This window comes from Lutjanus erythropterus, chromosome 15 (genome assembly GCF_056507025.1).
Source record: "Lutjanus erythropterus isolate fLutEry1 chromosome 15, fLutEry1.hap2, whole genome shotgun sequence".
NCBI classification, from domain to species: Eukaryota; Metazoa; Chordata; class Actinopteri; order Lutjaniformes; family Lutjanidae; genus Lutjanus; species Lutjanus erythropterus.
This window is the reverse complement of record NC_139331.1, coordinates 33145126-33172412: the sequence shown is the minus strand read 5'-3', so window position 1 is coordinate 33172412 and position 27287 is coordinate 33145126. Positions and strand designations below refer to the sequence as shown.

Sequence of the window (27287 nt, the reverse complement as noted above, 5' to 3'; positions counted from 1 at the left end):
TGTAATCTCAGGTCAGTTCATACGTCTGTAACTCGGTCTATAGACCCTGCTACGTTGCAGGTGAGGCAGGGATGTTTCTGGGATATGTGAGTGTTGTTTCAGTCGGAGGCAGTGAAAATATAAGGATGGATAAGGTCGAGTCTGACTCTATTTAGAGAGTGTAGCTAAGATCACACTGTGTTCGAAGCAGTTGGATTTCACCACCACACAGCACAGTTCATCCATCGGAAATAAAAACACTGTTGGAGGAACCCGGCAGGAGGCCGAGCACAGTGGGTGTTTAATCACAAACAGAATCCACACATCTTCGTATGAGTCTAAAGCTATGGTGTCTACAGTGTACTGTATGTTTGTGTGTGTGTATGTGTGTGACAGGGGTATAATAGATATTTCACTGAATCCAGTTCTACTATTTTTAAATAATTCAGTCGACATCACTTCAGTGGAAACCATTAAAAACTGTACTGGTTTTGATCTTTCACAGCTTTTTTTCACGGGATACGAGCAACAGGGTGATAATGAGCAGACTTTGTCAATGTTAGTATGATCAGCTTGAATTTGGGAAAACATTTCAAATTCATAGGTAGCCCTTCACTCTCATGTAATTAATCAGGTCAGTCACTCCAATTAAGACACAAATTAGATTAGTAAAAGTCACTTTGGCAGATCACTGATCGTCAGATTTCACCAATCACAGACACGTGCTTCAATTTATTTTCCCTTCTTAACATTAATCCTGTGATTGAAAATCAGTGCAGTTTTCCTGGTTGCTGAGAATAATACAAAACAAGGTGGGTTTGGACGGGTGAAGCTCCAGCACCGGCGATTACCAGATACCACTGGAGCGACCGCCGGGAGGGGCCAGGATCCGAGCTGAGGACCTCTTCGGGATGTGGTCGTCAACTTGAGACCCTGTGAGAAAAACATTAATTCTTCCTTAAGCGTGAGCACAAAAAAATCATCGAAGCTACAGACCTTTTATTAAACAACCAGAATATTATTAGTTTTATTCCAGCCTACCTGAGAGGCTAAAGGAGGACTCATGGAGGTCTCGCACTCCCTGGTGCACTCGAGTGCCACCCCCTTTGCTGGGCGTCTCTCCATCTATGGGGCCTAAACCGAGCTCCTTCTTCAGAGTGTTCGCCACCTTGGCCACGTCGCCAGAGTAGGGATCCCTGGCAACTCCTTTATAAGCCTGAGTCTGAAACAGAGGTGAAAAGTAAAGAATAAAAACAGAAAACAAGCCTGGAATGTTGAGTCATGCAAGTCTTCAGACACAAAACAATTTACTACTGAGTGACTGATGATTTAAACATTTATCTGTCAATGGCTGGTAAATGTTCACATTTTAAAAAGCTATTTTACTACCCTGCTTGTATCTCTGATTAAGTATAAAAAGCAAATTTGTTATTCTGGGATAAAAACCTTTTTGCAAAATTGAGAGTTTTTTGAAATTCTTCCATTTGCATCAACGTTTTCTAATGTGATACTTCAAAATGTGCTTACAAATATATTTAGCTTATGAAATGCATAAAGCATTAAAAAATAATTCCCATAAGTGAGCAGTATAAACCGTTCAGTGTAAAACAGAGCAGAACCAAACCCAGCAGGACAGGATGGAGGAAGTTTTTGCAGACAGCAGCAGCAGAAAAACAGTGTCAGCGTGCAGAGAGAGCAAGAGCATTAAATCCTTTATATGGACTGTCAAATCAGTGCAGTTAGACACAGTATGATGGGTGTGTTTGCAGTAGGTTCGCTGTCGGCTGACACAGCATAGCACAGCGTGAGCCCTGGTGTACTCACGGAGCTACCTAACTTTCTGAGAAACTTTTAGTAACATAATTTGATTCAGTTTTTATCAGATGGCAGAAACACAAACAAAAGTGAACACACCTTTTCTCTCTGCACCATCTTCTTGTAGAGGTAGTCAGGGAAGGTGCGCTGTGGGTAGAACTTTCCAGAGCCCTCGGCACACATGAACACGCCGTTCTCGCACACCAAACGTCCTCGGCTGATGGTGACCAGGGGAACACCGTGGCAGCGTACCCCCTCGTACAGGTTGAAGTCTCCGCCCTGCACCTGAGTGGTCACAGAGATCGTCCTGCACAGACAGACGAACCATTTAATGCCAGTGTGTTTGTTCTCCACTAAATCAAGCAATAATTATGAGCGTGTGTTACCTTGTTGCGTCTGGGTCCCAGACCACCACGTCAGCATCGGCCCCGGGGATGATACGACCCTTGCGTGGGTACAGGTTGTAGATCTTTGCAGCGTTGGAGCTCGTCACTGCCACAAAACGATTCTCATCCATTTTTCCTGTAACCTGCAGGCAATAATGCGTTAAAAAGATGTATGGAAAAATACAACTGTAACATCTGAATGTTGTTACATTACAATTTGGCAGCTTGTTTTAGACTGTGGTCATGTTTAGACTTTACTCTGTTTGGTTACCATCAAGAGTTAATATAAGCCAGTACTACTACAAACACAAATTGACACTGAAAGGATGTGGATACACTGGCAGCATCACTTAAAAATTGATGTGTCAAGAAATTCTAAGTTGAAGACTTCCATAGTTGTCCAGAGTTCTCATGTGTATTACTAAAATCTAGTTTCCAAAGCTGTTTTAATATGATTATTTGTCACCACGTTATACTATCATATTGTGAAAGTAGTTGCAGTAAAACCTGCTGCTCTGCAACAATACCTAAGGCAATGGACATGGTGACTAAAATATGTCACTAAATGATAAACATAAACTTGCTTGCAGGTTTGTGTGAACTGTATGTGTGTGTGCGTGTGTGTGTGTGTGTGTGTGTGTGTGTGTGTGTGTGTGTGTGTGTGTGTGTGTGTGCGTGTGTGTGTGTGAACTGTATGTGTGTGTACATACCACTCCCCTCTCCCAAATGACACTCATCCTGTCCTGGACTCCAGCCACTCCATGAGGGATCTTTGTGAAGTCATCCTTGCCCAAAGCTCTCTGCTTGATGCTGAATGGACGGTGCTCTGATGCCACGACACTCAGAGTGTCGCTGGAAACAAGACATATGCAGTTTCACTGACAATACAAATCTAAATAATCACTAATTATTGACCTCCTGTATGATAAAAAAAAATATGCCAGTACTGTATTTTATTTTAGGGTTTTACAAGGACAGTACATTCATGACTGTATTGATCACATACTTGCCCAGCAGGCCCATGAGGTAGCCGGGCGTGTTAGGGTCGAGACGGAGAGGAGGGACAATGACGTGAGCGGCGGCATGAGCCCAGTCCTGGTGGTAATACTGCATCCCATTCAGCACTGCATGAGCTACTGTGGTCTCTGCATGAACCACCTTACCTGCAGAAACACAAGAGAAAGAAAACAAAAGAGGAAAGTGGCTTGTTAGAAGAAGATCATCTAGTTCATATCATCACCACTGATAAAATCTTAATGCTAGTGTTGTTTTGTTGTGACTCACCTTGCATCTTAGCGGCAGCAATCATATCTCCAGCAGACATACTGGACACATTCACCAGGTAGATCGGGCAACGAGCCTGTAATCACAAGTTCATTTATTGATAACATACAGACTCCTGCACACAGAAAGGATATTAAAATCTGCTTTTGTATCTGTTTACCCTGTTGGCGATGGTGACAGCTCTGTGGGTAGCCTCAGACTCCAGCTGTAGACAATAAGACAGACAGAATACCAAAATGAGAATGTACTCGATAGACAAACATATATAGCACTTTATTATGAACTTCTATCCTAAGAAACTATGTATGATTATGGTCAGCTTGTTTATCATCTTTTCAAGAACAGAACTTCTCACAATCCAATCACTGAAACTGTTTGTAATGAAAAATCACAGCATGATGTTTTCTGCGATGTTCCTGAGGGTCTCGGTGTCTTCATGTGGTATTTTGGAGGGATTGACCATTTTAATTAATTCTCAAGCAGTCAACAATTATTCAATTTTACACCAAATCTTTGTAATAAATTGTGTCAACCCAAAAACCGCTACAACAACTTATGAGACATAATTGAGCATGGTAATAACCATCATAGACTTCAATTACAACGTTTCAAAATTTGAATAGGCGCCAAAAGAAAATAAACAGTTTATTCCAGATTTATGACTCTCCAAAGATCCGCCGCCCCAACCCCAAACTCAAAATGACAAAATGGGTCTATGGTGGGGAGGGGTGGAGTGGAGGAAGTTTTAATACCTTTTAAGGGTACAAAAAGGTAAACTAAATATATAAAAATTCCAAATTATTTTGGTTCATGTAACTTTAGCAGGGTTCCCAGGTAATGAAAAATAATTGAGTGATAAGCAGTGATGTTAAAAGCATTTTACCTCCTCTGGTCGACTGATCTCAATACCCTCTGGTCCACTGATGCCCAAATCCAAAGCTTCTTTGGCACTCTAACAACACACAACACACACTTTAGTGGCTAAAATAGCTAATGTAAGTTAATATAATAGTAAGTATCTCAATTTTCATTGTGCTGGAGATCTGTTTCTAAGAGGAATATATGAAGGGAGTCAATATTTGTGTGGTTATTTGAGTGTTTGTGGGATGTGCACCTCTGCCACCAGCTCTCCGTTCTCAGCGTGGACACGTGCGATGGCCCCGATGTCCTTACAGGTCTGCAGCACCTGGTAGAGCTCAGAGTCCCTCAGCATCATCATATCTTTGTAGGCCATGAACATCTGGAATGAGTTCACGCCATGCTCCCTCACCAGGGTCTCCATCTCGTTACGCACCTGAGCACAGGATGAAGGTCAAAGGTCAAGGATCTGACAAAGGCAGACAGCGAAGAGGATAAGCCGGTGTGAATGTGGGCACAGACAGAAAGAGAAACTGTGTGTTAGTGTGTGCGTGCATGTGTCTGTGTGTGTGTGTGTGTGTGTGTGTGTGTGTGTGTGTGTGTGTTATGTGGGGCATGAAATGAGCTTGGAGAGCAGCCAGAATGAGATCACACTGCATTCACATTGGCAAGTATCTCAGTTCCACAGAGACATTCACCGCACATTTAATTCAATCAAAATGTAGTCAACAGAAACAATATGGTGTTTAACAGGAAAATATTATAACTATACTGCAGTGAAAGGGGTCATCAAAATTCAAATGAAGAGAGACTTCATCCATATGAAAGAAGCACTTGATATGTAGCACCATCATTCATTTAAAATGCCATTATAGCTTTAAACTGACTTGATGCAGCACACATTAAACATATATCCCTCCTGGTTTACATCAAAGCTAACTAATTAGCAAGCTTCAGGAGGAAATTTAAAGTGTTGGCTTATTCTAATTTCTTGTAACTCTAGCTGCAGTCACAAAAACTAAAGACATAAATTAATATTAAGTGTTGACAGACAAGTTAATAGTCTCTTTATGTATCAGCTATTATAAACACTAGCAGGGTATTATAAAAGGCAATTACAAGCAACATAGTTCCATTAGCTGAAACAATTAAATGATCATGGAATCATTCTAAACTAAAAATTTTTGGGTTTTGGATTGTTGGTTGGACAAATCAGACATTTGAAGACATGTTTAATGATGATGTTTAATGAACCAAATGACTGATCAACAGGCCTTTTTCACAACAGCCATTTTGTCATGAAACAGTAGGGTAAACACAGGTGTTGATTCGACAATCGATAATGACAATCATCCTTTGCAGCTCTAATTGACATTATATCATGGTATTACAAGGATGTTATTAACAGCGAGAGTTTATACAGTGTTACTGTATGAAATGAGATGGGGCACATGTACAAAGTCAGCAGACGATACTACACAGACATCAAAGCCAAAGGCTGAATGAGGCATGTTGACTCAGAGAATCTGCCTAATGTGCCCAGTGAGCATGTGTGTTAACCTAGTTCATGTATGGTTTAATCTAGGTCATTTCACATTTAACCCATAAATGAAAATGGGGTGACTGCTTTATTATTCATTCAGCCAGGATAAAAGCTTGTGGAGCAAAACAGCCAAGATTGACATTTGTTATAAAATATAAGTGGAAGTGTGTCCATGCTTTTCACTGGTGCTGTTTGGCTCTTACCTTTGGTCCCCACCAGGTCACCCCAACATGCAGAGCATAGTCGCAGCACGCCTTGGCGTCGCCAACAACCCGGCACTTCTCGTAGGCGTCCAGCAGGGAGCAGTGTTGTTCAGGCAAGACCAGAGACATCACCATGGTGGTACCACCCATCAGAGCCGCCTGGGTGAGGTGAGGGGGTGAGGAGAGGTGAGACAGGGAGGAAGAAAGGAGGGAGAAGGAAAATGAGAGGCAGAGAAAGAGAAAAAAGAGACTGATTGACGAGAACAATGATTCTACTGTACAGAATATAGACACTGTTTGTCCTAGTGACAATAAGCAATAGTCTTTCTTTATAAACTGTTTGCTCATCATAATAAGTTCTACTTGTTAGTGGCTGTACATAAACTGACACAAAGACTCACTTGACTATTCACATACAAAACATTTAAGTTACTTAGTTACAAGTTACTAGCTAGAAAACCACAGAGATGAGGATAAACTGAAAGCTTGTTTTCATTTCTTATCTTTCTACTGCTATTCTGTTCTATACAATTCCTTTGAAATGCTTGTTTTGTATATTATATTGTGTTACCAGAGCATCTAAAGAAGTGTCTTGTCATCCCATGTAGGACAGGCCAAATGTTTGACAAAGCACAGAACTAAATCCTAACTAACTGCTTATATTCTGATAAATATCATTTTAAAAATAGCAAACAAACTATGCTTTGTCCGGGCCCTTGTTGTACATACAAATTAAGAAAAACTAAATAAATACCCTACATTTGAGAAGACTTCTAAGGGGTAGCAAGCATGGTTTTAAGTTTACTTAAATATGTCAAAATTACATCCCAGATGGAGGGGAATTTGTCCCTGGACCAGTGTGAGTGATTGTTGATTTGTTGATGTTGAGTATATTAATATTATGTCAGTGTCTTCTGTATGTGATACCAAATAATGCTGCTGCAGCTGCATTGGGTTGTAATCAATATTAAGTGCCTCTGATAGTGTTTTAAAGATCACAGACCAAAAAGCTGCCAGATCAGGACATGACCAAAACATATGGTTTAAGTTGGCAGGGATATTATAACACCTGTCACAACTTGCATCTGACAGATGTACAGTATTTTAGCTTGTCTTGCTTTGGAAAAATGAGTGTGATGTAGAACTTTGTATTGTATTATGCTTAGTTTTGCACAATAAAATATGAGATTCCTAAAATCAAAATAATTGATAATGATGGTTTGTTTTCTTAGTATAATGGTAATATCAATAGACTGATAACTCTCTTATTCTCCATTTCACTGCATTCCATTAACAAAACTCTTACAAAATTAGAGACTAGGCTAATTCTATGAAAATATTAGGATGGGTACTTAAGAAGAGCCTTTATAAAAACACAAATTCTTCAAACACTCTGTACCAACAGCAATTGTTTTGAATCTGAAGCCTGATTTTCATAACAGCTCCAAGACATGAAACATGAAAATGATACGAAGAGGATGTGAAAGGAGTGATTAAAAAGAGGAAGAAAGAGGAGAAAGTTAGGGAAGAGAAGACAAAAAAGAAAAGAGAGGGAGGAAGGATGGAAGAAGGTGAGGACAGGCTGGAAAACTGATGAAGTGAAGGGATTGGTCTGCAGTGACTTCGTCTCAGTCGACTGAATAGTAAATGCACTTTTGTGTAGCCATGACAACAGATACTGCTCAGCCATGCCTGTCGCATGTCCCAACCCTCCTCCTACGCCGCCTCCTCCTCTTTCCATCCAAAACTGCACTGACAGTCACCCGTTCAATATCCTTTATCTATCCTCTAACAGCGATATTGCACTGAGGCATGATGGAAAAAAAAACAGGCAAAAATAATTTATGACAGAGGAAATGAACAGAAATAGATAAAAACATGCAACATGCCGTCTTTCTCCCTGCACCACACAGACTGTCTTCAGTTATTTTCAGTTCAGCTGAGTCGAACTAAAAACCCAAACAGGTGCTTGCAACCAAAACAGCAGTCATTCTCTATCATTTCTACCGCCTCGTGTCAGCGTGGAGTCGTTTCTCCAGACTCCAGACGTGTCGCAGACAGGGGCGGGTCATCTGCTTTTAAATGACAGCTTCACCAGCCAACAAGCTATCAGGTTTCCCATTACCATAGTAACCCGTCTGCAGCATCAGCATCTACGGTCCCTGCATATGTGTGCGCATGAAGAGTGTAGTGTCATTGATCACTGTCAGTATGTGTGTGACTGCATGTGTATGTGTGTGAACATGGACGCAGCTGGGGATTGTGGGATTTACTGTCTGTCTGCATGGCCTTAATTAAAATTTACTGCCAGTGCACTTCTCAAAAAAAAGAGGGGTTGTGCAAGCAGCAAGAGAAACTAAATAAAGGGATATGCATGGTATATTGTAATTTTGTCAAACATATTGATTTAAACTTTGACACTTGTTTGATGCCACATGTTTAACCATAGAATACTAACATTTGATAGAATCAAAAGTACAGAAGCTAAAAAGAAAAATCATACAAGTCCTCATTCAAGACCCCAGTTTGGTCCAGTCTTTATTGTCACGCTTGAAATACAATATTCATTGACTTTTACTGTACCAGCATGTCGTGCAGGTTTATTTAAAAAATATCCTATTTTGTGTGCATAGGACTTCTTTTTACTGTGAAGTTTAAAATTCTGGTATTGTGGCAACTTTACTATATTGAACATTATAATTGTGCATTTTTCAGGTTTGCAGAAGTTAGTAGAAGCTTCTTCTCTGCCAAGCAGGAATAAAGAAAATGTCTGAAGGATGAAATATCTTTTATCCTGCCCTCTTTCCTCTTTTTAGGGAGCCTCTGTAACTACAGTCACTAAATAAACATCTAATTTTAGACCGTTCTAAATTACAAACCTGCTAAAGAGATTAAAGAAGTACCAAATCATCAGTGACAGGCAGTTATAGTTTGTAATACATAATCAGTCTGCACAGCTCTGATGAAACTGTTTGTAACTGGTGCTGCTGATGAAACCTCTCATCCAACACAGTGTAGAAATCAGACAAACCAGACAGTTTTTAGACATTTCACTTGGCAAAACTTCAGTTTTTGTTCCTTCATTAACCTTTTCATCCAATCCATCATTACACTGGGTTTCTCAGTTTTGAGAAGGGTTTGACAAGTTTTGTCCACACCCGCCCATTCTACTCAAGATTTAAAAATGTCCAAAAATGCTAGACCTGGTCAAATTATTGTAAAATACTAGGATTTTACTTCACATACTATTTAATAAAAACATTATGTAAATACAAACATCATCACTGTGTGTTGTGATGAATGTAAACAGCCATGTTATCACTCTTAAATGGTTTTCACGTTTTTTGCAGCTGCAGCAATTATTAAGTAAGCATGTGGTATTATTGTGCATTTATCAAAACAGAAACAGATTTATTATTGTAACACAACACACTTAGGTGTCATTGTGTTAGACAAACAAAAAATGTGTGAAAATATTTCTATACATATGGTGTAGCTGTGTGCTTATCCTGTTGTAATACACTACACCATCATATCATCTATGTTGGTTTTAATTTAACAGCTGTCAAGCTGCAGTAAATCCAACACACTGTACTCCCCCCTTTGGTTCCTTAAACGTATCACTGATCCTTGACAGCACGGCTAAAGTGGATGGTGACACATAAACCCCAAACAATGTTTTAACATGAATCCTCCACTCTATTAAAGACCCCCAACCCCTACTGTGAAGATAATCCCCTGACAAGAAAATAAAACAGACAGACAGAGCGGGGGTGAGTGGAAACATGCATCTGTCGGTGTGTGTTGGTGTTGGCAGCAGAATGTGAAGCGCACACATACAAATGACTGTTTATACAACAAAACAAAACAGTGTGATAATGACAGAAAACTATTCACTCACAACCTTATAACTAATTGTAATTTCTCACTCCATTTAAAATTTTAAAATGTTAGTCTGAAAAGAACGACCAATTTGAAATAGAGCTGAAATCATGCCAATGATATCTATGTTGATAATCGAAATAACAGTTTAAGCAAAGGAGCAAAAAATTCACTGGTTCCAACTTCTTAAATGTGATTATTACTTCTGTTAAATTAAATTAAATATCTTTGTGTTTGGGACTGTTGGCTATGACAACGAGTCATCTTAACATCCTGAGCTTTAGGAAATTGTGATTGAAAGGACCATTTCCTTACATTTTATTGACCAAAAATTGAGAAAATAACTGGCAGATTAATGAACTGATCTAACATTAATAAAGACACAATATTTTTTTTATATTTTATGGGCAAATAATTAATTGAATTAATTGTGATGGGAAATAATCATTAGTTGCCAACTAAGTTTGCAGTATGCATAGAATTTTTTTATAACCAATAACCACACAGAAATTATTAAGTGAGTACAAGAAAAGCTACATGTACTGTATGTATGAATGAAGGGGAGAGTGGGGGATAGTGTGAGTGAGACATGACTGATCTGAGGGGATGAGAGGGTCCCTGCATGTTGGACTGAGAGGCTATCAGTGTCAGAGAGATTATTACTGAAACTCTCTGATCAGTCTCTATCAGCACCTCTCATACTTCACATTACAGCTCAACGCCTCACCGTCTTTCATCCCCTCCTCCTCCTCCTCACCTCCTTCTGCCTCTCCTGCCTGCAGAGACATGAAAAAGATCTCTGCAGTGCCTGCTGAGAGAGATACTGAGCTGCCCTGCTAATGATTTAGAAAAAAAAATCTGATCTGATCCACAGCAGTCAACCTGAATTTCTAATATGATGCATATGATTGATCATAGGGTTGGGCTTCATCACATTTGATTATTTTCATATTTTATTTGGAACTTTCATACAAAAAAAACCAACTGCCTCATCTGAGACAACACTTCAGTAAAAAATACCCAAAAGTCTCAAAACAGTAAAACTAATATTCTTTCAAAATTTAAAAGAGAACAACAATTTCAAGTGTATGTTTTAATAGGTGCAAATAAATACAAGCCTGGTTGAGATGCCCTTGCTCTGTGGCAAACCAGCTTAGAGGTGCACTCTGTTATTAACTGTCACTTTCACATGATGTGGGAACGTGGTAAGCAGTCCTGCTGCTGAAATCCCATTACCTTGTGAGGCAGCTGGATTCTCGAGATCACGCGAACACGTGAGAACAGCTCCTGCTGTGAAAATGGTTTTGCCAAATCTCTAACCGGTGGACACAATTATTATTTTTTTAAAGATTATTTTTTGGGGCTTTTAGCTTTTATTTGACAGGACAGCTTGTAGATAGACAGGAAAAAACAGGGGAGAGAGAGGTGGAAGTCACACAAGGCACACAGCAAAGTGCCACAGACTGGTACAGAAACCACAGCCATGCTGAGGACTCTGCTACCGGGGCACCATGGTAGACTGTGTCACAGTTTACACCGTCATATCACCCAACACTAAATTGATCAGTACTACAGAAGACTGACTGTGAATCACAGTGAGAGGGGATTAAACAAACAGTATACTGTATTTTGTTTATAGTCACAATAATAATACAAGTATAAAATGTTGCAGTGTTAAAGGGGATTTTGGGTTGCAGATTGGAATTAAATGATGTTCAACCAGGTTTCTGACTGTAAAACAGTTAAAACAAAATATAAATGTCATGAGAAAATCTTGGAAAAAAACATCTGTATATAGGTGCATAAACTTAGTTGCCTTGTGAAGATGTTTGTTTTCTTATCAGCTGTCTTGCAGCAAAGCTGAAAACCAGGTTCAGGTTCACTGAGTTCATACATCTTATAAAAAGCAAGGTAAGCATTTTCATGACTGTCTTTCAGCGTGCAGCGGATAGTCTACTTTATTATACCCTTGTATCGGATAAAATATCAGTTTTACTCTGGAAAATCCTTGTTGGTCGCAAATTGTTAAAACTTTCCTTAATCGATCATTGATAACATGAATAATTAATTAGACGTTTTGCTTATATCAAATGTGTTTTTTGCCCCTCAATCAAAGCTTTTTTCCACAGCAATATAGTGAATATCCTCTGACAGCATTACATATTCAATTGAACATATAAAGATGTAAAGGTCTACATATTAAATAAACAGTATATACTCAAGTATCAGATAACATGCAGAATGGGCTCATAAAATTAATCTCTGTTATAGTTCAGATCTTTATTTGATAGTAGATTGATTAAAATTACTTGATCTGTCAAATTCTTAATGACTGATTAATTAATCATTGAATAATTGTTGTCATCACTAATATGCATATCTGGTGTGATCTGAGATTTGTTACTGTCGTGTGTACATACTGTACAACTCAATATCTGGACACAAAACTGGTACCAGAAGTGTATAAATGGGTCTGTATCTACACTGCATGTCCTTTCTTTCAAATTTCAGTCAACCAGTCAACTCTGTTATATAAATCGCCCTTCTTGTGCAAGTCAGGGTGAGTCTATACTGGAGGGGAGTAGTGGGTGAAACAGCAGGGGGTGAAGCAGAGGAAACAGAGTGGAGGGAAGAGAGGAGGAAGGAAGGATAGCGTGAGAAGAGCAGACTGTTACAAAACGATAGGAGGGAGGGAAGAGGATGCAGAGGGAAATAGTTTTGGGGTTCATCACAATTGCACATGAGATGTTGCCGCAGTAACGCAGTCACCATAGAGACCACACAATACTACTATGGTCATGCGTGCGCACACACACACACACACACACACACACACACACACACACACACACACACACACACACACACACACACACACACATTTGCTCCCTCTGATTTCCACACTAAGAGTGGGGGTTAGTTGCCATGGCAGCAAGGTCAGTGGGTAGGGGTTGGTGACTGGGGGGTTGCTGGAGTAAAGCTGGCATCCGGACGATTAAAACCCTGAATTCCTCTCACCCCACTTCAGCTGGCATTCCATTAGACTCCGACCTCCTTTCACTGAGATACTGCAAAGTCCCTGCAGTTTATATCATTTAGGCTACCACGAAATCTTCCAGATGCACTGGCAGTGTCCTGAAGAAGAAGGGCCGGAGAAATGCTTCTCCAAACATTCAGTTGCTGGATGGATGGATGGATGAAACAAACAAACAGAGAGGCACTGATTCACTTTTTCCAGTTCCGATCCAATACCTGAATTTGGATATCTGCTGATACCGATAATGATAGACCCCAAACGAGAGACATGTTGAGTTAACCATCTGTTACTAACTCACCCAGCTGCAGACTGTCATGTTACATAACTTACAGTAGGCTGATGATACAGCACAAGCTCCACCTGAACATCTTACTTGTAGTATTCTGGGAGACAAAAAAATATTGGGACTATTGGATACCTTTGCAAAACTTTTTGATTACTCTTTATTTTGTGCTGCAACATTATGGCTATGGGCCTAAAATCGCATTTGTACAAACATCCAAACAAAAAAATAAACTTAACAACAGTGTCTCAACAAGCTGCATAAAGAGTATGAGACGACGAAGAAGTAGATTTTAACAGTTGCAATGAATTGCTGCTGGCATAATTTGTTAGCATAATATTTTATATGCTATGAGCAAAATCATTTTGCTGTAGAAACCTAAACATCATTACAGGTTTACTTTTCTCTGTCTGACACATACAACAACAATAACAACAAGCAACTACATAATTTTATCTCATTATATTTATGTAAGAAAAAAGGTAAGTTTGTGATTATACTTTATACAAATGTATCTTGTATAATGTGACACCCAATACGGGCTGCATTTAATACATGAGAAATAATTACCTTAATTTGCCGATACAAATTTTAAGATGATAGAAGACAGAAGGAAAATGTTTGCCAGGCACTTGTAACATTTTCTCTTAGCTTTACAAAATTGAAACCCAAGCTCTCTTCAGGCACTCTTTATCCTCTCCTCATTTTGTAGAAGCCCAGTGGTGCAATGATCATTTTGTAAATGTAATGAATTATTTGACCTACTTCACTGAGCAAATCATAGTCAGAGGAAGGAACATTGGTCCTAAATGCACAATTGCTGTTAATTGACTGTTTTAGACAAGGTTACACAATGGATTTCTGTCATTTTGCTTGATCTTTGCTCCCAGCTTGCCTCATGTATAACAACTGCCACACCCTTGTAAACACAGTTGACACCCCTGACTTAAACCCTCCCAGTGATAAAAGTCTGTCAGGCAACAAAAACAAAAACAGCCCACAACATCCTCCAACACATACCGCTGCAGGCAACAATTACACTTCCCCTTTTGAATTTTTAAGTCTCCTAATTATTAAATCATCCTCTCAGCTCCAAGTCTCTGGGGATCAGTGGAAAACATGCAGAGCATCCATAGAATAGGAATTGAACTAATAAGCCCAGCACGAATGAAGACCGAACAGCTGTGTGTGAGCGTGTGTGAGAAGTCTTGTCTTTCAACCAGAAACTTGTGGCAGCTGTTTGGATTTATTTCCAATAGGACCAGTGTGAGAACATATGTGGTCATTAGTCTTGATGAGCGTATGACGCTGAACACAGGGTGAAGGTTTGAGTGCAGAAAAGACAGAGAGTGAGAGGGAGAGAAAGTATGTCTGTGTGTGACAGCTGTCACTGGTTTCTAAATGTGTTTAATCACAGGCATGCTCACAAGCCTAGTCATAACACTGTCTTGTGTGCGTGTGTGTGAGTGCCTACCTTGGTCCCACTGTAGAAGTCATCCTGAATGCTGGCGTTCATGAAAGTCTCCTGCAGATGCACGCTGGTGTCAATACCGCCCGGCAACACCAGCTTTCCAGAGGCATCAATCACCTTTGCACCGCCTGGTATCATCAGCTCCTTTCCAACCTGCCATGGACAACACAAATTTTTCTTAAAATGGATTTTGTCCCCATGATGTCATCGGAACCACTGAATATATGATGACTATAAAGTACTATTAAGGGCATCTGTGTTTGAGTCAGTGTACTTTTAATAAAGTACGTTAAATTATAAACAGAGACTGAATGGAGATATTTAAGAGGGTCAATCAAAGGTTCTTTGGTCAATATAGAGGTTTTATATGGCACATTATACCACAGTGAGGTTTGGTCCAGACTAAATATCTCAACAACTACTGGATGAATAGCCACAGAATCAGGTGCACACATTAATCTCCTCCTCAGGATGAATCCTCATAACTTCAGTGATCCCGTAACTATCATCATCATATCAGTGCCACCATCATCATCATTTAATTTAATTTAATTTAATTTGTCCCATACATTTATGACTAATCAAATACCTGAAAAAACAGTGACATTCCCATAAGCCTCAGCTGTTAGCATGCTAACATGCTAAACCAAGATGGTGAACATGGTAAACGTTGTCTGCTTAACATCAACATGACAGCATTGTCACACTAGTATTTAGCTTCTAAGGACAAGTGTGTAGGATTTAGTGGCATTTAACACTTCCAGACTGCAAATACGGTGGCCATGGAATTTGCAAAAAACACTAAAGGCTGTCTCTAGAGCCAGTGTTCCGTTTTCCGTTTAGGGCTACTGTAGAAACATGGCAGTACAAAATGGCAACCACCATGAACGTGGACCTGTGTCCTCTGCAGATATAAACAGTTCATTTGAGGAAACAAAAAACAGATTTTTATTTTCAGGTGATTATACAGGAATGAAAACATACTTAGATCCTCAGCATATCCCAGTAAATCTTATACACCAGACCTTTAGGCCTCATAGCCTTTACAGCCTCACAGAACTGCTAACTGCCTGTAAACTCTTGGTCTGGTATCAAGCAACCACACCACCCTTATCCCACACGTGCATTTTCTTAGATTCTTCAATGGCTCTTTTGTAGTAGCATGATTTTTGTTTATCTGTGCTAACCGTCTTAAACTTAAGGAACCAAACCTCATTTGTTAACAGGATGGCACCCACTGACATGATCCTCAGCAATACTGTCATTGTGATGGAAATAAGCATTGACAAAGTGTATAAGCTCATGAGCTACCATGGCTGTGTAGTGATTTAATAGGAGTACAGACGAGCTTTCCAAGTTTCTGAGTCAAATGCATCCCCTTCACATAAGCCGATGCTTATTTCCATGACAACACTCCGAGAGCTAATTATAGCCTTCACAATCATCACGTAGAGCCACCGAGTTCACTGAGAGGTTCATTCTCTTCATACAGTATTACTGTGAAATGAGTCACACCAGCAGCTGGGGGTATACAGGACAGTGAGTGCATGGGTCAAAGTGTGTGTGCATGTGTGTGCATGACAGATAAATAAAGATAAATAAAGGATATAACATACTTTTGATACAGAAGGTATTTTGTGAGCATGCATGGACTTCAGTAAAATGCATTTATACAGTCTGTGTGAGTAAATGTGTTGTACCTGCTGAATGATGCCGTTCTCAATATAGACATCTGCTTCCTGGGTGAAGTCATCATTGACCACCTTCCCTCCCTTGATGAGGATACGCATCGACCCCATGTTGGCAGCCAGAGTCCTAAAAATTGAGCAAAAAAGGCATTTGACATCAATATTACATTACAAAGGTGTAGACCAGAATGTAGACACAGTTTGAGCCCCATACAGGAAGCTTCTTGTGGGAAAGGAATGCACGTTAAACAACCAAGAAAAATACAGCTGCATCACTCATTTTGCATGTATGAGTTGCATTCATTTTTTCTGAATTCTGAACACTCCTTCCACAAAAATGTCAAATATTTCTGGGCACAAATTAGGGTTGAACGATTCTAAAAAACATCTAATTGCAATTATTTTAACTAATATTGTATTGTGATATGATTTGCAATATTAGAGGGAATACTAATTTTTTACATCATTATTCTCACTTTCATTTAAAACATCATTATGGTGTGATTTTTGCAAGGATCTATACCAAACAATGATGTTTTTATTAGTCTGTAAAAACATGATGTGTAGGCCAGGACATTTCTAAGTAGACCTAAAGTGGAATTTTGCTTGTATCAGTGCAAATGTTGCTTCAGAGGTGAACCATACTTGAAAAAAAATTCTATCCAGTAATTAATTTCTTCAATAGAACAATGTAAAAAGAAAACTCATGTACAGTAAAGGACAGCATTAGTTTTTAAAAACCTGGATGTCTGTGGCAGCAGCAGAACTTGGCATTTCCAAAGATTAATTTCATAGTCCTCCCACAACAAATCTAAGGCCACTGCCAACAAGAATAAATCCAAAACAGTTAATAGCATCCCGAGTGGTGTTGTGGAGCCTTGGAAGGCAAGTATCAAGTCTCATGTGGCTTGTGACAATAAATGCGTTTCACAGCCATTGTTGCAGAAGTTGAATGGATATGTCCTCTACAGTTTACACTCAGTAAAAAAAAACAGACTGGTCCAATGCTGCCTCTGAATGCCAAAACATAAAAGGACAATCATCTATAATTACACCAGCCTGGTCATCTTGCATTTTCTGCTGAGTTACAGTTCCTGACACATATATTCTGTGTTTTTGTCTCGGGAGGCAGAAAACTTCCTCCCAGCTTTTAGTGTGTCAGCTCGGCCTATGAAATATTAAGGGACAAGCAGAGAATCTATAATTTACAAATCTATTACAGTTTCAGCGGGAATATGACAGATTCTCAGAGTACTGCATGGACTGATGGAACCCTCCTTACTAACCAGAAAACCCACTTGTCTTGCCAGCATTTTGGAGAAAGGCAGGTGGGTTTAAAAGACTAGTATTAACGCTGTTTAGAAATTTCCCTTTACTAAAGATTGATAACAAGGAATCAAATATAACTTCTGATTTTAGTGGACAGTCTGGACATGCTCTAATGAAAACAACTACTCAATCAACAGAAAACATATCTGACTAATAACATTTTAATAATTTATTAATCATTTAAGTAATTTTTTAAGCAAATATTCTAAACATTCTCTTGTTCCAACTTTTCTAGTGTGAGGCCGTCCTGCATGGAATCTAAATATGCCATCTTGGGCTCTTATTTTCACAATTTTCTAACATTTTATATCAGGTATCCATCTGATACTGTTCTCATGTACTCGTGCTCATATAACTAAACTAAGAGTAGCTCCTTCAACACAAACAATTTGATAAAGCATCTAAAAACCAAGCTGATGCAAAGTTCAAGGAGCTTGCTGATACTAGCAGCAGGAAACAGCAACAACAATTTGTTAAATTTATCTGATAAAAATAAAACATGTTTTTAAACTCATTGTATTCATATGGGTATCGGTATCTTCTAGTACCCAAATGTACTTTGTTGTTTGTACTTAATCTGCAAAATGAGTGGTACTGGTCCATCCCTAATTTTATATATCAAATGATTAATTCAGAAAATAATCTGCAGACTAGTCAATAATGAAAATAACTGCAGCCCTGCTTCTTGCATATATATAAAACAAGGTGAATTTTAATGATCCTCTGGCCTTTTGGTTAAGAAACATGGCTCTAATTAACCTAATTTCAGGCATTTCTACTGTATGTTGCATAATGAGCACTTTTCAAAATGAAAAGTGCCTGGTGGTATTTGGGAGCATTTCTTGTCCCTGCCCCCTCCTTTACAAAAGATAATGATAACTCCTGGCAATGGTAATTTCAGGTTGTGTTACGGTACATGTCGCACTCAGTTTAGGTGGTTTTGAAAGTTTTATAGACCCCTATTCAATGTAGGCTCTTGATGTTTCATTTCTAAAGGTTAAAACATTTTATAATTACAGTAATAAAGCTGAATCTTGTGGTTTGGGATTTTAAGACAATCTGCAGTATTGTCTAATGACAGAAATGTTACTGTTGTGTTTTTGTTTTTTTTTAATAAATATCTATGTATTACAAAGTATACTGTATGCGACATGTGTATTTGGACACATGCATTTTACCAGTTATTGGTCCAATATGTGACACTTTCAGATGCAGCTGATGGGATCAACAAACTGAGAGGTTCTTATACAAACATCCCTCTGTGTATATGTGTGTATTCTGCATGGATGGCTGTATGCAATGTGTTTGATGGTGGGACACAAAGGCCTCCCAGTCACACAGAATCAACTCAAAGAGATGGAGGAGAATAGAGAGTGGCAGGAGAGGAGAGAGGAGGGGAGCGACAGGACAAGAAAGAGAACAGTGAACAGAATAATGAGGAGAGAAGAAAAAAATCTAGAGCCTAATATTTGCACCCTAACCACATGAGACAAAAATGGGTCCAAAAGGTGGAAGGTAAGTAAGAAATTCCCACTTAAGTTTCAGTTTTCCTGCCGGCCAAGTTACTTTTTAAGTAATACAAAGATCATGTAGATACCAAAATAGTCCACACATGCCTGGTAGATCAATGGTTAGTGCCACAGTGTGATAGTAAGCTCAGTGCTGACAAAGAGAATAATAAGAAGAGACTAAAGAAGAGAATAACAAAATATGTGTATTATCTGGCTTTGCTCTGAGGCACACTATAAGCCTATTGCTTCAGCAATGAACAGAAATCACTGGGCACCAGGTCAGACTCCAGTCGAGCTCAGAGAAAATTGATGTGAAAAGAAGGAGTGAAAAAGAGATAGAGAACTTAAAAAGAGAGAGGCGGAGGATTAAGGCTAGAAACAGAAAGTCCACTGATGGAAGAAGAGTAGAAGGGGATGATTGTGTAGAGATGAAAAATAAAGTGATGGTGGTAAACATGGTGATTGGGGGTGTGGGGGTGGGGGCGCAGTATGGAAAGGCCCTAAAGGCCTGGCAGCCAGAATAAAAGATTGGTTTCCCAGGAGATGGGAACTGGAGTGCTTTCAGTGGAAAAGCCTGCAAAGACACACACACACACACACACACACACACACACACACACACACACAGTTGTATGTCATGGTATGGTGAGGCATACTAAAACACCAAGACTGATTTGCAAGTTCTTGTTTACAAAAACAACACAATGAGGTGGATATTAAAAACTATTTGCAGCCCTTGTTTGGATAATTTTCAATAAACCTTCTGGCCTTTAACTGTAGTGCCCCCATCAGGCAAATCAGTGTAATTAAACTATTTTTTTTTGTTGTAAACAGTAAAAGAAGGGTATGTATAGGCTAACATTCATGCACTGATATAACTGCGGCTGAGTCCTTCACCTACCCGTACTCTTTAATGTGTGGGTTATATAAAAGACTACATTTCAAGTTTTATGTTTAAATGGCTGTGATTACTTGTTCAGCCCTATAACTGTGTTTGTTTATTACATAGAATAGTGCGTCAAGTACTTTATTTCTTTAGATTACAGAGAAGGAAATACTTTAGGAAATATTTAACACAATAGTTGTGAAATGTTCTGACTCTAGTTTCAAAAGCTGCTGAATATTAACTAGAAGTTGAAGCACATTTTTGACAGATGACCCATGTATGTTTCTTTTTGATGTAGGTGATACTGATTCAGCTAGACATCTGTCACTTGTATAGAAAGTGAATTACCAGCCTGTCTGGCCACCATTCACAAATCAGTGTCTCTGCCACAATAAATACAGTCAGACTCAAACCTGTTTACGACAAAAACAAAATGGCAAATACTTTGGATGATTCTGATTACATTTACTGGACAAATGGTATGCTGTGTTTGTTGTCATTTTGATGGTCCCCAATATCAAAAATTTCACCACAGCACAATGAGAAATTTTGAAATATAGTGAGGTTGACAGACAGAGACAGAGAGAGATGTCTACATGAAAATCTATTACTGATATTTAAAGGCTGTTGTTGTCACTATTTTCCAGTCAGCTCTGTCCAAACCCACACAGCTGACTGACTGTGTGTGGGGGAATGGGAACGCTGACTAAACAGAGCTCTGCACTGGACACTGGGAGCTTTGTGCATCTGTGAGGACTGTAAAGTCCAAGGAAATTAAAGTCAACTTATATAATTGACATTCTGGACACAGTGACACCTTTAATACTCACAAAGGCAGACAGTGAGCCCTTCAGCTGCACAAAGGAAAGACATACAAAAATCAGAATGTCTATTCTATGTGGCAGACCATCGATTCTAGTTTTGATGCACAGTTTCAAGCACAGTTGTCTCAAATCAGAACTTAATCAGTGGCAGATTCAGCATCAGACAATCTGACCTGTTGGACTGATTGTCCAGCCTCACGAATAAGTGCTTTCACTTAATTAGTGTACTTCTGCTAATTTTTCATTAAATGTCTAATTTTTCTTCTACCAAAAAAAGATCTGTTTGTCCTAACCTGGTGCTTTTTGCATTAGGAAAAAGGACTTTTTTAACACAGAAGTGGGCCAACTTGAAGTGATGCGAGTCGACTTGAGGCTTGATGTGACACAAGGTGACTGAGGAAAGGCTATAGGACATAAGGCAATGTGAGGTGTTATGAGGTGCTGTGATGTGATGTAAGGCGACATGATGCGCTGTGAGGTGTCATCATTAGTAGAATGTCGCTCTTTGTCACAGTTACTTTGTTAATTCTGAATGTGTCTGTAAAAGTTAAGCAAACAGTCTCCCAGATGCAGCAGGAGAGCAGGTTTGTTGTGTGTCAATGTAAACACTGTTGCAGAGGTTGTCAATATAAACCTTATTTCTGTGTGTGTATCAGTACTTTTTGAACATTTTTAGCTAGGGGTGGGCAATATATCAATATTATATCATATCATGATATGAGACTAGATACTGTGATAGATTTTGGATATAGTTATATCGTGCTATGGCAAAAGTATTGTCTTTTCCTGTTTTTAAAGGCTGCATTACAATAAAGTGATATAATTTTCTGAACTTACCAGACTGTTCTAGCTGCTCTATTATTTGCCTTTACCCAGTAAGTCATAACAGACACTAATTATCAAAACATCTCATTGAGTTAATATTTTGTGAAAGCACCAATAGTCATTCCAACAATATTGTTACAATATCAAGGCATTTGGTCAAAAACATTGTGATTTTTTTTTTTCATTTTATCACCTTAGCCACTTCTACTACTTGCAGTACACAACTTGTAGTCAGTCACAAGCTACATGATCAATAATTAATAACTGATACTGACTGATATGAAACTTCACTATTGTGATAGGCTTTTAAGCTATATTGCCCAGGCCTATTTTCAGCCAATTTTAACAATACCAAGATATAACTGATAATAATTTTGGCCACTACAATAGTCATATGAAGTTTTAATATAATTTCATCTCTTGTCTGTACTGTTGGCGTGGCTTCACGTATGTTGTGCATGACTCAAATCTGTTCACTCTTTTTTGGTTTTCCATCGTCAGAAGTTGTAGATAGTACTTGGCACCTGGTCCATCTTTCTGTATCAGCTTGGTCAAGGTTCCAAGTGAGCTGAGCCAATACTAAATAGAGGGGTGAGAACAATGCAGACCACTGGTTGGTCAGAGAATATCGCAACATGGACACCCTGCACACTGACCACAAATTGCTCCTGCTATTTTTTTTTCAATCGACCAGATTTTGATGGCAGCCCTCAAAACCAACCTATTTGGCTGTTGATGAAAGGATATAATCAATTGTTTCTGTGTGTTTGTATTACATTGAAAATGATGTCACAGCAGCCTCAGCCAGAGTTGCCATGACAATCAGCCGAGTCGAGTTGAGGCGAGATGTACGATTCAGAGGAAAGACGGCATAACTGCATTCAAAAATTACAAATTTAGACCACCAGGCTGAAAAGCCAAGGTCTATTTTAGACTTCTACACTGCAGGTCCACAGTATGTGTGTGTGTGTGTGTGTGCGTGTGTGTGTGTTCGCTTTCTGCTGTCTCATGGCAGGTATGACAGACAGAAAGCCAAAGAGAGAGACACTCAGACAAACGGTGCCACACCAGGCAGCAATTCTCACTCACCCTGTGACCAGCTGCTTCAACACACACATGCAATGCAACATACATATGCGTGTACACAAATCAGCTCCCACATGCACACAGCACACACACACACATTGTGCTCACAATTACACACACAGAGCCACACCCATGCAGACAGCTTTTTTTAAATGGGGGTGTTAATTAATAATGAATGAGGAGCAGCAGGCAGATTTAGTCCAGACTCCCAAAGTCACATCGTCACAATGTCACACACAGATACATGACTTCATAACAATATGGTCATACCAAACACACAACCATTTCACAGTTTCCTAATAAAACCCTGCATGCTAGTCTTTCAGGTAAGAATCATTTCTGCATCATAAACAATACTGTACAAGAAAAGACATTCTCGATTCTTTCATTTAAGAATCAAACAATTTCTGTAGTGTTACTGTCTATCATTGATGAAACACCAACATTATGACTACAAAACGCCTACTGTGACCAAAAAAAGTAAACTAAAAAGATCAAATTAACATAACCTAGTATTCTAATTGTGATTCTAAACAAAACTGAAGCAAAATTTTATTGTAATGAAGAAAAGTCAACTTTATTTTCAGAAAAAACGCTTGCATGTTAAATGTGACATAGTAGCTGCTGACATCCTCACATGTCTGTTTCTGAACAAGTGCAGGCTTCATGTGTGGTATGGAGATGTGTGTTGATGCATGCTGTAAGTGAGAAGAAAGGAGTGGACAGCTGCTGACTCCTGCTTGATCTGAAGAGTAATCGCCACAGGGAGGGACGGTGCACAGTCCCTGTGCGTGTGAGAGTCAGTACATATGTTTGGGTGTACTACCTTGAATATGTGTGAGCCAGTGTGTGTGAACACAAGAGCTATTTAAAAATCCAGAACAAACGTGCATTGAACGACTTTACGACCAATCGGCGATTAAAAATAAACATTAAGCACACACACACACACACAGAGGATACGGTTTAAAGAGTTGTGGGAGCTACTGGAGGTTCATGGATGAATGAGCCATTAGTGAGTCACACATAGATAAACAGACAATAACAACAGCGGTCACATAAATAAGTAGGCCATCACTCAGAGGATTAGGGGCACCTCAGTCTCTCTACACACACTCTCATCATGTTGGATTTTGTATGTTTTTGGGAAAGAAATTCAGGTCTATTATCTTTTTAGTACTCCATCTTAGTCTCATCTTAACCCTTACTCTCCCCTGTTTCAAGTCAACTAAAGAAGTTATCAAAGGAATAACTTCTTTTTTGTGTCTGACCTTTGACCTTTCCTTCAGTGCCATCAACAGGCCAAATAGTAGAGGTGGGAATCGGTATAATCATCATATTTAAGTCAGTAATCATTGAGACTTATATCATGATACAATACTATCCTGATACTTAAGTCACAATATGATGTTACGGTGATTTATTGCAATAACATATATTGTAATTACATTTTTTCAACTGCAATTTTTATCCCCCAGGTAAACAACATCTGTTTTATCTAATGAGATAAAGTTTTTCTGTTAGGTCATCTTACTTAAATTATTTTTAATGCAGTAAAATGTGTTTGTCAAGCAGAGAGACTGACCAATATTGTCATAAAACCATCCCTCAACTCCATCGAGTGGAAAAAAAATTGATTTTTCTAGTACCAAAATGTTTAATTTACACAAATCTGCAATGATTAGTTGTCATAATTCATTAGTCATCAGCTATTGAATTAATCTCCAATTATATTGATATGCAATTAATCATTCTGAATCATTTTTTAAGAGTCTCTTTAGTCTCTCAAACTGACAATCACACACACCTCATACAGTGACAAACCAGGTGCGTTGAGGTGGGAAAGCCTTCAGGGTTTGAAATTCTCTCTAAAGCTCTCTTTGTTAATCCTTCACATAACAACTTCAGTCCATCACTTTTTGTATAACACCACCAGTGCCTTTGAGGAAAGACTGTCTGAAAGTGTGCATGATTCATTGGGTCTCGCCCTTGACTATAACAGCAGGCTTTTCACCCCACCTCTGAGTGTTGGACATTTAAACCAAATTTTAACACTTTTGACTTCAGACGTGCTCAAACCACATGTAGAACAATCTAGTTTGTTTGAAGCATAACCAGGCCTTCGGACCTCAGGATGCTACTTCAAATATGACAGTAAGATCTACTCCTTGACATTTTTTCTACTTGATTGAAATATGTAAAAGTCTATACCATATATGGTTTGAAAAAAGTGGTCAGTGCAACAGACATAGAATTGGCAAGAGTCGATAGACACAAGCCATTTGCCAAATATCCATCCATTTAATATCTAAAACTCTTTTTTGTTTCATATCCTAGCTATTCACATCATTGACAGAAGATGGACAACATGACATCTCCACAAAAGTGAGGCCAAAAGATCTCGACTGCCCCCTGGTGGCTCACTGCAGTATACTGTAGGTCATAAATCCCGCGCCCTCCATGTTAGCATATAGGACATGGGCCAAACTAAAAAATGAAAGCACACATCAAATAAGCTTTTCCCAAAGATGTTTTCTCTCATTTTCCCTAACTCTGGTCACAACTGTGCACACTACAAATGACTTCACCAGCACAAGATGATAGCACTCATATCGGGGATATTTTGGCTTCATTTTTGGAGCTGTAGTAGTATCATATTTTACAATAGCAATACTCTTGATTATATGACAAAATACTGTTGTTTGATCTATAACATGTCAGAAAATTATGAAAAATGTCGACCACAGTTTGCCAAATCCCAGAATGACATCATCAAACATCTTGTGTTACCCACAACCCAAAGCTCTTCAGTTTATTGTGACAGAGGAGTCAATAAAATTTTTACATTTAAGCTGGAATCAGAAATTCTCGACTTTTTTTTAAAATAAAAAAATGCTCAAACCGATTAATCAATACTACTGATACTACTACAGTACTGAAGTCTCTTCCCTTTTGAAACTAACTCCTCCACCCTAATATGGCCTTATCGTGATATGAATTTATAATATTATATTATCATCACAATATGATTTTATCATGAAAAAAATATAACTATATATCTTGAACAACATGATATGGCACACCCCTAAGGGGGAGGAAGTGGAGACACATCATCCATCTTTATATACAGTCAATATTTCACACCTACAGGCAATTTAGAGCCTCAGTTACTGTAGTCTAACCTGCATGTCTTTGGACTATGGGAGAACACCATACAGGCATGATGACAACATGCAAACTCCACACATGGTGGCCAAAGAGGTCTGAACCAAGAAGCCTTCTTGCACATTGGATCAACATGCTGCCCATTTATCAAATGAAAAAAATATTTTCTAATTACAACCTCTCAATGTGAGGATTTGCTTTCTCTTCTGCTTCATCCTGTCGCAAGCCTTTGCAGACTAAAAGATAAAGCAACTCATCAAAAAGGGATTAATTATAGTAACAGAATAGATGGAACCCTAATGGATTATACCATGTGTAGGCAAACAGGTTACATCATCTAATTAGGATGCTGTCTAATATATTCAATTCATTGTGCTGCACTGAAAACCCCTTGAGCCCCTAAAAGTACCCTTGAGGATCCTTAAACCAAATGATGAAGGCTTCAACACCCCCTGATCCATAATACGTCAGTTAAAATCCAACAGAAAAATAAGATCAAATCACCTGTTCAGTTCACATGACGTTCCCAAGCACACACAAAACGATCACGGTGCACACACACACACACACCAGCAGGCTCGTTTGTATGCATGACGACTCCAGACCCTCCTCATCATCATCACTGTGACTCAATATATTTGGTAGAACAGAAATAACCTATAAACGAACAACAGACTTACATAACGACCATTTCACACACACACACACACACACACACACACACACAGCCTTATTGCACTGATGGCACGCCACACACACACACACACACACACACACACACACACACACACACACACACACACACACAAATTCGTCGCCGAAAGGCATACGATGCTAGCTTGCAACACACAACCAATCTTCCATTTTTCTCCGGATTTATATGAAATTCACACAATTTCATTCAAATGTCATTCAGCAAATAAAAGACTCGCATTAATTAATTCACATTCACCTGCAAACAGATAATTACATCATTAGGCGACTGAAAATCAAAATGAGATCCAGAAAACCCTCTGATATTACGCTAACGTTAAACCAAATGGAAAATCAACGGTTATTAACGTCAGAACGCTGTGGTTATTAACGTCAGACGAGATATAAAAACGATTTTTAACGGTCTAAATACAAATATTGATGATAAATCCATTCAGTTCTTGTCGAACATCAAAATAAACCCCTGTCGTCCTAATTTTTCCACATCTTTTTTGGCTTCTTACCCTTTTTTTTCCAGA

General features: G+C 38.9%; 1 protein-coding gene across 1 annotated transcript; it reads right to left on the bottom strand.

The window, feature by feature from the left end:
• On the bottom strand, nucleotides 1-27287 carry LOC146314725 (dihydropyrimidinase-related protein 5-like). Its single transcript, XM_084737307.1, has 14 exons — nucleotides 27273-27287; nucleotides 16442-16556; nucleotides 14745-14894; nucleotides 6069-6227; nucleotides 4579-4758; nucleotides 4348-4416; nucleotides 3625-3669; nucleotides 3465-3540; nucleotides 3187-3343; nucleotides 2891-3032; nucleotides 2181-2323; nucleotides 1894-2101; nucleotides 1021-1201; nucleotides 1-912 (listed from the first exon to the last, which is right to left on the bottom strand). The coding sequence occupies exons 2-14, from the start codon at nucleotides 16538-16540 to the stop codon at nucleotides 827-829; spliced, it is 1695 nt and encodes a 564-aa protein (XP_084593433.1). The 5' UTR covers nucleotides 16541-16556; nucleotides 27273-27287; the 3' UTR covers nucleotides 1-826.